Genomic DNA, 11,579 nt, shown 5'->3' on the forward strand with positions numbered 1-11,579 from the left:
CACGCCGCCCCGCGCCGCAGCTGTGCAGGGCCGCCCACAGCCAGCGCCGGGCACCGCCCCGGGGCCCTCGCACGGCACCAGGCACCCAAACCCGGCTCCCCCATCCCAACCTGTGCTCATAGCATCTGCGGGCCCCCAAGGGGCTAGGCGCTGTACAAACACCTCCCCCCTTTGATCCTGGGACCAACCCCATGCTGGAGCTGGCCAAGCCAGAGACACTGGGAGCAGATGTGCGGGGAAGGAGCCGTAGGGTGACACCACACACAAATCCACTTTAAATAGGACTTTTTTAATTCTTTACAGAATCGTTTCTAACTAATTTACAAACAAGTCAGCCAGCTGCCCTTGCCGGAGCTCAGCAGGAGGGTGATCACACATCCAGAAGCAGGCTTTACAGCTATAGTCACTGCTGGGTTGGTTGCGCTGTCTGTATGCCCAGCCTCTGCTCCCACTCTCATGACCATCTTTGATTGCATTACTCCCACAAGAAACACATCCAGGAATGAGTTCACACAGGCAAAAACAGTGAAAGGATATGCCCCGTGACAGCCTTCCCAAGAGCACCATCTAACAACGCCAACTGGCCCCTCCCGTGAGGGCTCTTCCTGAAAGCATTATTTCCATGAGTGATGTGAAAACATGATGTCCACTAGAGGGTTCAAGGCACACATGGTCTCTGTATTATGCAGGACTGGGGCAGGGGGGAGTGCAACTGAATGATGGCATTGGGGGCTGGACAAATTCAGTTCAATCAACCTTTCGTCACAATTTTCTAATAACGTGCTAATCAGTGTTTTTACTACACCTGGGATACTAGGAAAGTCTAATCAAAATAGGCAGCACAAACAGGCCTGGTCTTAAGTTATTTACAGATCCCAGCAAATATAGATGCTTGTGCCATTCTGCTAGACAGGCTTCTGTCAGGGGGCAGGGAATTTTAACCGTGCTGCGGACGTTCGTTGTTGTGATGGCTCTATATTCTTGTGCGCACGAGGATTCTGCCTTCAATCTTCTTATAGGCAAAGGGCATGGCACAGCCTCTCAGCTCCCTCTCTCTTCACCGCCGCTGGTTCAGTCCCGCCAGATTCTTTATCTGTTGCACACCAAGCGAATGGAACAGAAATGAAAAGACAATGAAAGTAATTATAGGATGACCAGATGTCCCAATTTTATAGGGACAGTCCTGATTTTTTGGGTCTTTTTCTTATATAGGCTCCTATTACGCCCCACCTCCATCCCGATTTTTCACATTTGCTGTCTGGTCATCCTAAATTAATACCAGTACTACATGGATGTTCACTGTGGCTACATGTAGCTGTTCCTTCCAGGTGCTTGGGGATCTGCCTCTGTGGGAAGGGACTAGGCAGATATCAGGCAGACTGGGATTACAGAAAGAATTCCCAGATATTACATGCTCACCACCACAGCAATCTAACCTAACTGTTCTCTCAAATTACATCCATCCTCTCCTCTTTTTCACTGGCGTCAAGCCTTCTCAAGAGGGCTGCACTGTGGCTTTCTCTGCAGCACAATCAACATCACTTCCTGAATTGGCTAGAGGTGTCCTTGGAAAGCAATACACCCCCCCTTTCCTAACTCTCCAGGGTCTTTGTGCCCTGTGTAGTAAACTCCAGCCTTGGGAGGAACAATCTCAGCACCTGGACTTGGACTCCTCCCATCGTTGACGTGTTGCTTTTGAACTACTGAACTTGTCCTTTTCCTTTTCAATGACTCCTTTAACCTCTTTAAACCTCTCCCACTTTGTGAGTAATGTAACTGAGGGTAAAAAGATGCCTCGATACACTAAATCTTCAACAATGAGATGTATCCTGACACCTGGTGCAAGCAGAGTTAATCTACAGGATGAGATTCGCAGTCTGGCAGCAGTAACTCTAATATAGCATGCAGATTTCTTGTGGCAGAGGATCTTGGAGTCCTTTCAATACATGGCAGGAAAAGCCCTAACGGTCTGAGGTGAAGGAGCTTTTCTGACAGGTGACCAGTCTAGGAGGGTGGGATTAATCCTTAACTGCAACAACAGTAAAAATTGTTCCCAAGTAAGGCTCCAGTCTTAAACACAAAGAAAAGCTTATTTCTATTAGTGGGAAGGTAGTTTTGTTGCATGTGTAATCTGTGTTGTAGAGAAATCCAGTACAGAAACAGTGCTAACAGGCTTTGCTTGCTAAAAAAAATAGTGTAATATAATCTATTTATTTAGCACCCTTTCATCCCAAAGGAACTAAAAACACTATCAGTTATAAACAGGTACAGAGGAAACACTTCATATATCGCAGACATGCTACCACCTCGGCGGTGAAACATAGCCTCTTTTTAGTGAAAGAGGATACTTTATCCAAATGAGATTGTAGTGATTTAATTCAGAACATAATCCCTCGACTAGCAGTTTGGCCAGGACACTAGCACAAGCGCCCTGACTCTCACAGTAAGTGCACCAGGGGATATTTAGTCATCACAAGTTGTCAGGAACTTGGTTTTACATCTTACCTGAGCACAGACCTCTTCAGAGCACAGTATCTCCTACCATAAAACTGGAGCAGGAGTTCAGGACTGACTCAGAAGGAAATGCACCCCCTACTGTTTAACCAAACACTAATTTCTAATTCGGTCACTGACCAGGAAAGACATTACAGGGGGAAAAGACTGATAAATTCTTTATTCTGACCTCCCTTCCTCTCCGCCTTCCTGCCCCCAATCCTCAAACATCCAACCTGTAGCTGCATTTTTTTTTATTTTTTTTTTTGGCACTGTATTGTGAGTTCTTTCACACGGAAATCAGCAGGCTATTTAAATACTTCCTCCCCAGAAAAAACATTTCAAGATGCTCGTGACTTGAAGCTCCACCAGTAAAGAAGCTAACTGACACTAAGCTATCATCTGCCTGATAGAAATACCTCAAGAGACACTCTCTCAGCTGGGTTCTAAACTTGGGATGAAGAAACCAACATCAAGTCTGGGTGAGGAACAGAAACAACCCTCTTTAGACGCTCTGCTTTCAACGCTACTTACAGTAACTGCAGCTCCCATTAGGCCCTGGACGAGTGCTTCTCCTGTTGACTGTACCTAGGCAATACAAGAACACACTGTTGCTTTCTGCTGATTTTACACTTGTATAAGCTCTCAGGAGAGGTTTACACACATGTAGCTCATTGCAAGCATGTGTTTGTATATCCCCAGTGATACAGAAAGGTGACATCCAAACACAAGTTCAGAGTGGAGCACATGGACAACCAGTACATAGGCCAAGTGGTGACACACACAGACTAATATACTAAAACCACAACACAGGAATGGTTCAAAAGCAGAGGACGGACTCGCCTGGAATTCTCCCAGTGATGTTATCGAAGTGGGCCAGTCTGGCACCAAACACCATGACTCAGTGTAACTATTTTGCTGGATTTACATGGAGAGGCATATACACGTAATTCACTGTCTGTGTGATTTATACACATTGGTTGTTATTATACTAACAGTGCACACGGCTCACCTGTCAGTATATTTTCCATGTGTGTATGTACTGGCTGGTTTCGGCCTAGGCGCTTGCTGTGCATTAGCACTTGAACCACGTCCAGTTGCACACACCTCACCTCACCTGTGTATGTCTACACTGAAATCACAGGGTGTGATTGCAGCTTGAGAGGCCGATGCAGCATGGGCTGTAGAAGCCTGTGTGGAACCCTGGGTAATTACTCAGGCAGCCAGAGTGCACTTAAACTCATGCTGCTGCAGCTTCACGGGTCCACTGCCCAAGCTAGCTAGACTGAAGATAGCTTGGGCATGTCTGCTCAAGCTGCAACCAACCCATGAATGCAGTGTTACCTGTTTAGCTGTATGACCCATCTTCATGGCATCAGTTATTCTGTTTTCCAGGAAGCGCCAAGTCTCTTCAAAGTCAGGAGATGAGTCCTGCATCATCACCAACTCAGTAGTGTTGTAGATGCCAGCCAGCACTGTCCGACGAGTGTACCAATTAATCTGCAAGGACATGAATCATGAGTAAGGCTACGATTTTGTCACGGGTATTTTTAGTAAAAGTCATGGACAGGTCACGGGCAATCAACAAAAATTTACAGAAGCCTGTGACCTGTCCCTGACTTTTGAGGGGGTCCCCCCATCAGGGCAGGGGCCTGGGAGCTGCAGGGGGACTGGCTGGGAGCTCCAGCCTCAGGGCAGAAAATGTCACTGAGGTCTCTGGAAGTCACGGATTCTATGATCTCCGTGACATAATTGTAGCTTTAATCATGAGATACAAGATTAAGCACTGTCCAGTAAAATGCAGATCTCATAAACTGACCTGGGGAGGGGAGAGGTAGAATAGAGGTAATCTCTCCCAAGTTACCAGCCGGGCAGTGATTGATCCAGGGTGAAGGGACAGCTCAGCAGACAAGATAGACTGAAATCAACGGATGTTAGAACTCTAAATATCTTTGTGGCTCTGGGCCTAAACTGGTATTAATGTGCAAATTGTGCTTATGCAGTAGCCACCACCCTCAGACACTGCAGCTGCTCTCCTGGCACCAAACTGATATCACAACTATCATGACCACCTGGTTCTGAGCGAGAGAGAGAAAAAGCAGCATGTAGAAAATTGTTGACCAAAAGTTAGATCACCATTACCTGCTTCAGAGGGCAAATAGGTTGCTGCAGGGGTCAGGAAGGAATCCAACCTCAGTCTATTCTGCACTGCCCAGTCAGCCAGATGCATTGTGGAAGAGTTCACCTTTTCGTAAGGCATGTGTATCAGCCAATGCAATGCTAATAGCCTCATGCAAGGGGGTTCCAAAGAGGATGGAGCTAGACTGTTCTCAGTGGTAGCAGATGACAGAACAAGGAGCAATGGTCTCAAGTTGCAGTGGGGGAGGTTTAGGTTGGATTTTAGGAAACACTATTTCACTAGGAGGGTGGTGAAGCACTGGAATGGGTTACCTAGGGAGGTGGTGGAATCTCCATCCTTAGAGGTTTTTAAGGTCAAGCATGACAAAACCCTGGCTGGGATGATTTAGTTGGGGAATTGGTCCTGCTTTGAGCAGGGGTTGGACTAGATGATCTCCTGAGGTCCCTTCCAACCCTGATAGTCTATGATTCTACGATGCAGAATAACAATATCTTATATTTAGAACCAATCCCCAGCTGTGAGCTGCCAGAGATTCAAACAGGTATAAAGAGTACTGATACCACATGCTGAGTCATTATATTGCTGCTAGCAATGCCAGAAGATGCATTACAACAGGGTATACCAGTTCAAGGGTGAAACCCTGGAACTCTCCAGTTTGTCCACCCCACTTGAATAATTCCCATGACAAGCAAAAAAATACCTGCAAAGGGACTCTTACTTTTCAACTTTGTTTGCTTTCATGATTAAAAACCCCAAGTTGCAGCAGAGGTAGGAGCAGTGATGGTTTGCTCCATTCACAATTAAAAGCACCAGAAAAAACATCAGACTTGAGTTGTGAAAACATGGTTAGAAATTGGCAAAATATTGGTTGGACAGAATGTCCTTCTACCAGCTACACTAGAAGCTTGCAAACCTTTACTCCCCACCCCACATAGCCACTTGTATCAGATGCATCCCATTCTTTGCCCCTGTTCCCCTGCTGCTTCAAAGCATGCACCAGACGAATCTCCCGTGCAAAGGTAGGTGACGGAGAGCTCCATTTGTGTTCAAGATGGCCCTCTGCAAGTGACTGAACTAACGCCTTCCTAGGGAAACAGGGAATGGGATCAGCTTCATAGCTCCCCACAGACAACTTGATGACTCCCTCAGAAGTAGTGATGAATAGACAGAGGATGTGAAAGAGAGGTTCTTCCATTTCAAAGCCGGGGAGAGTTTCTGAAACAGCTCTGAAATGTCATCAATCACTTTCCGACTCCATAAGGGACTTAGATTTCCCGGTGTGATCACCTCCTTTCAGCTGCTTTCTGGTTTATTTCTTTAATTTTTCTGTCATCTTATTTATTTTCCACTGCAGTAGGTATTTTATACTCATAAGTGAAGTTTATTAAAGTAGTTTGTTAAGATGGCTCATTTAACTTTCCCCACTCCCCACCGATGTCTTCATGAATTAAAATAATTTATTAATTGCTTTAATTAAGGTTATAATTTACTTTGCTTTTATTTCCTGCCAGAAAGATGAAGGCTTTAATAAGCTACTGGTATTTTTAGGTAGCTGCTCTGAAGGGCTTGAGGAGAATCTGCACATGCTATCATCAAGGTGGAGACAGTAGCCTGAACAGAAACATTTCTTTTAAGCTGGTGAATGTTTGGATCAACTTTTCTGTCCCTGAGTTACACTCACATAAAATCTCAAATTGTGGTTGGGTCTAAAAAAAAGAACATTGTTATAACAAAGTCTAAGAGAGAGACACCTTTTAGTTTATGCCAATTACAGCCAGTTATAAAGACACAGGGTACAATTTTCAAAAGCACATAAGTTACTTAAAAGACTATTACTCCTGGGAGAATTCTGCGTCACTTCCAATGCAGAATTTTGCAGAAATTAATGTTGTGTGCACAGAATTTCCTTTCGCCCATGGAAATAGGCTGCAATGCTACTGGCTACCACTAAGGGCCGCTGGACCCAGCAGAGCCCAGCTTGCACATAGAAGACACTGCCAGGGGGAAGGGGAGGATGTATTGGCTGCGGGGGGAGCACCGCAGCTGGACTGGGCTGGGCGTTGTGTGTGTCTGCCCCCCCGGCTGGGCTCTGCAGGGGAAGGGGGTAGAGGAACAGGAACTGGATTGTCATAGGGGTTTCTTTAACTCTATGCTTGGGGGAATTTGTGAGTGTGTCTGTATTATTACAGACATATTTCAAAATATCTGTCAGCAAGTAAGTTACCAAAATAACTGAAACTGGTGTGATTATGTAGTGTTGTTTTGACAAATAAATTGTGAAAATTGTGCAGAACTTTAAAATATTGTGTGCAGAGTTTTTAATTTTTTCGCATAGAATGCCCCCAGGAGTAGACGATGTTCCATTTTCAGCTGTGACTTAAAAGTCTACGTTTCATTGAAAGTCAATGGGCCAATGAGCCAGATTGTAAAGGTATTTAGGAACCTAGAGATGCAAGTAGGCTTTTGAAAAATCCCACTAGGTCCCACAGACTTTCAACAGAACTTAGGCTCCTAAGTCACTGTTGAAAACGGGAACTTAAGCACTTCTGAAAATTTTGTCCTTACTCAATTCTACAACAAGGATAAAGGCTTTTCTCTGAAACAGACAGGATTACAATGCACACTTCAATACTTCATGTTGCTATGTAGTGCTAAAAGGTACAACTAGTCCGTTGCATGATGCCAGGACTTACGTCGGTGGACTGATCTCCTGCATAGTGCCACATATCATCCACCATGCTAGTGAGGAGCTTTAGGCTGGAAGGGATGTTGTGTGGAAGCAGTAGAATGCTTACAGCCTGAGAAGGAAGGAGACAGACAAGTGGAGAGAAGCACACAGCATTAAAACAAACCGACACAATCTTTCGCGTGCATTGATTTTTCTCCCTCATGTCGCTATTGTCCTTTCTCCACCTCTAGCAGGAGGCATTCCCAGTCCCATTCAGCTAGCAATGGTCTCTTTCATGTGGCTTCTTCTTGAGTAGCAGGGCTATTATGAATCCTATTGGTGCTGCTCTTTCTTGCAAGAAAGAAACACTCCCACCCTCTTGTGGGAGGCCTCCATCTTCCTTCACAACACAATTAATATATTAACGCTATCTTCCTGCTCTCTGTGGGGAAAGCTGGATGAAACTATCCAATCCAGCAGTGATGTTTCTAGATCAGCTGGTAGCTACTGAAGCTATATTCACTCTCACTGGAATTGACCACCTCACCTGCATACATCTCCTAGTCTTCTTCTGGCCCAAGGAGGAAAGAGGTTAAATCCAAGAATTAAACTTGGATGTTCAGTAAGGCAGCATCAAGTTCCAACAAGCTCATCAAGCTACTTTAGTTTGTGTTTTTGAAGGTTCAGCTTAGCGTTTTTGAAGGTTTATCATTAGCACACTGGAGATGGAATATAGTGAAATAAGCACCACTTCACGTCGCCATTTCCAAGCACCAGATGAGCAGAATGCAACATACCCCAGGACCAGTGCTACAAGGAAGCTGACTTGCAATTTGAGTGCAGGAGCAATCCAGCACAGAGACTGAATTCCCCTTGGAGTTCCAGAATGGAAGGGATGCATTGTGAGATGTTTGCCATTTTGGGATTGCAAGAAAAGACATCAATCTTTGCTGCTAGCTGTTACCCTCCAAGGACATCCCCCTATGTCTTGAACGAACTATCTAGTGTGGGTTTCACACACAGCTTTGGACTGATCTGTTGGACAGATTAAAGAACACATATGCTAGGGAATCCAGAGGCTTCAGGACATATTTAAAAAGAGAATCTGCAGGTCCATTTTGTACCTGGGGCCATTTCTCAATGTATGGGATGAGCATCCTCAGTCGGGCTTCCACAGCATCTCTCAGGAACTGGTCTGTTTTCTTCTTTCTGGAAGAAGAAGAACCATACATCTATCTGCTAAAGATTCAACTTTGAATTTTCATTTTTCAAGTTTTAACTTCCGTCCAAACTTAGCAGATGAGGTGCATCCTTCCCGTTTCCTAATTCTGGCTCACCTATACAAGCACATGTCTGTATGGATGGGTTCATTTGCACACGAATAAATTTTCTTCTGAAGCATGTGTGTCACTGGACAGTACTTCTGTCTTACACCCTGGTGCCTGTGCACCTAGGAAGACATATGTTTCTGCATATAGTTAGTATCTACAGCACGATACTCACTCTGCCTGGCCCAGCTGTACCAGTTTTTGCTGTTCCTCCAGCAGATTAGAGAGCTCGGAGTTGCACTGTGACACAAAATGCAGTATCAGCTCACTGCCGTCATTATGAAACATCCCTGCTGCAGCAACAGAGAGGCCAAGAGACTGTGGGAAGGAAGGAGAAAGACTCAGTAGGTCACTAATTACTGAACAGGCACCATGTAGGGAATGCTGTTTGATATTTGACTTGGTACAAAACATCACATGAATTCAAAACAGAATGAAGTTACTTTACTGACAGAACAAGGAGTAATGGTCTCAAGTTGCAGTGGGGGAGATCTAGGTTGGATATCAGGAAACGCTATTTCACTAGGAGATGGTGAAGCACTGGAATGGGTACTAGGGAGGTGGGAGAATCTCCATCCTTAGAGGTTTTTAAGGCCAGGTTTGACAAAACCCTGGCTGGGATGATTTAGTTGGTGTTGGTCCAGCTTTGAGCAGGGGGCTGGACTAGATGACCTGCTGAGGTCTCTTCCAACCCTAATATTCTATGATTCTATAAAGCTCTTCCTCTACCAACCTCTCTTCCCAGACCCTTCAGTGCCCCTGCTGCTCCACACTGCGTCTAACTTTAACATTACCTTCTAGTCAGTGTATAAACAGTGGATCAGTTCTGCCCTGCTTTATAGACAGGAGTAACCCCATGGATTTCTGTAAGGTTGCGCAAGTGTAAAGGCAGAATTTGGTCCTGGGTCTCTTTGAACTGCAACTCTCTCTAATTTCTTACATGCTCTCGGTCTCTCCTGCCACAAACCTTGGCTCCCTCGGCAATGGCATCTGCTGTCCAACCGTGAGTAGGTACAAACTCCAGTGACGCTGTCAGGATTCGCTGCTGCAGCTGCTCTTCACTCTCATAGTCCTCAGACTCCTCACCACCCTGATCAGTGTAACTACAAGAAGGTGTCATTATAGCGAGGGAATTCTACTATCAAATATCAAAAACCAGGACACTACATCCTATTCTCTCACCACTGGGAGGTGCTCTCATGATCCAGATACATATTGGATCAAAAGAGCTTTATGATTCTGCTCTTTTAATAAAAAACCCTGTCTCTCTAAAATCCTTCCTGTCTCCGGGAAAAATGATCTTTAAATTAACCACAGTTCATACAGGGGCAAGGGAAAAAAGGGAGAGCTGGACGTATATGGTTATATGGTGACTACCCAGTTTTGGATATTGCTTGTGTAACTGTAAATTGTTTTATCACGAGCCTTGTATTTAGTATATAAGGCAACCATAACTGCCAAGTTTACAAAAATCTAAAACTGAAGCATGTGCTATGCAAATAAAAGAAATTCCCGCTTGGAAGCAGTTCCTATTCTGCCTTTCTGATGGTCAAGAGAACGTGCATTTTGTCAGAGCAAAAGTGAATGCCAACCTCAGAAATACCAAGTTCTGGGTTAAACCCGGAATTCATGATTTTTGAGTGGGTTCTACATTTGGCAAAATGCTATCTCCAATCCCTTATCAGCAGGCCAGGCCTGGTACTGGCTATGTAGGTTACCTGTGGTGTGAGCGCTGGGGCTCCTGGTCAGGCTGGTCACCTGGTGGGTGTGATTCAAAACGTTGCTGGGAGGAATATGGTGGCGGCTCCTGTTTCTGTTCATCTGAGACTCTCCTCAGCAGAGCTGAGGCCTGGAACGCACGCTGGGCTGGGTACAACGTGCATCTGACCACTGAAATGGAAACCACAAAAGTCATTGGTCTCCTTTAAAGGAGAGTGAGGAGGCACCAGGAGTGAATGAGAACAGAAACAGCTATTGGGGGGACTAGTTTTTTCCTCCAGAAAAATATCCATTCACCTACAGCTAATATTTGTGTGCTTGAAATAAAGGGAAGATGTTTTGTGGTAGGAAAAAATCCTGCAGTTTGTGATCTTCTTCCAATCAGCAGAGGATTTCACATCCTTGCACTGGAAGCCAAGCAAACACTGACTGAAGGCCACCACAGTATGACTTGCCTTCTTTCTTTCCATGCTGAAACCAGTAAGGAAAAGACAGTAAAGAGCCAGTGAACTTACAATAAAGAACTAGACTGGGTAATGCTTATGACAGACAGACTAACCAAATCCTGACAATGCTACACTTAGACTAGGACATTTAATTTTAAAGTGACCTGTTCAAAGACAAAATGCTTCTCTAATTTGGCTATCCTATACTAATTGTTTTTCTTTAGCCAAACTGAGGTTTGTTTTTTTTAATTTAATGTGTGTATACGTATATTCTGTGTCCTTCCCACAGGGGCATGCTGCTGATCTGACAGACTGCACTTTAAAAAATCTGGGTTCACTGATGAAGCAGCTTATCTGACTTGAGATTGTAAATAAAAACTGGCTTCCTCCCCTGGTAAATGTCACCCAGTGACAGATGATATGAATGAGCTGGCTTGCTATTTTGCTAAATTCCTTTCTGGGTCTGATCATAGTCATGCCCTAAATTGCACTTTGGAAAGAATGTACATGGCTTATTATGTATATGCTTGAGGAGCAACGGGCCAAAGAAAGTTATTAAGGAAACTAGTTTTCATTTTTAGCCTCACTACCAAGATAGTTAAGTGCAGGCTTTTATTTAAGGCTTTTCCACTGGACACTAATTAAATTTTGTCTTGGTCAGAATGGGGTTTACAGGTTTGTACATTAACACAGTTGCCTGTCTTTGGCTTAGAAAGAACCAATTCCATAGGGCTTGTCTACACAAATAGTTAGTTCGCAGCAAGCTGGGGTGTAAATCTACCACA

The 11,579-nt window shown here is 44.6% G+C and overlaps 1 protein-coding gene across 1 annotated transcript; it reads right to left on the minus strand.

Annotated features, from left to right (window-relative positions):
- Positions 1 to 268: 268 nt before the first annotated feature.
- COQ9 (coenzyme Q9) lies at positions 269 to 10,833 on the minus strand. The gene is made up of 9 exons (XM_032784599.1): positions 10,650 to 10,833; positions 10,348 to 10,519; positions 9,597 to 9,732; positions 8,805 to 8,947; positions 8,426 to 8,510; positions 7,327 to 7,431; positions 3,838 to 3,993; positions 3,028 to 3,081; positions 269 to 1,093 (listed from the first exon to the last, which is right to left on the minus strand). Exons 1-9 carry the CDS (start codon positions 10,816 to 10,818, stop codon positions 1,058 to 1,060), a joined length of 1,056 nt encoding a protein of 351 aa, XP_032640490.1. The 5' UTR covers positions 10,819 to 10,833; the 3' UTR covers positions 269 to 1,057.
- Between the last annotated feature and the right edge of the window lie 746 nt (positions 10,834 to 11,579).

Source organism: Chelonoidis abingdonii, chromosome 19 (assembly GCF_003597395.2).
Source record: "Chelonoidis abingdonii isolate Lonesome George chromosome 19, CheloAbing_2.0, whole genome shotgun sequence".
Classification (NCBI taxonomy): domain Eukaryota; kingdom Metazoa; phylum Chordata; order Testudines; family Testudinidae; genus Chelonoidis; species Chelonoidis abingdonii.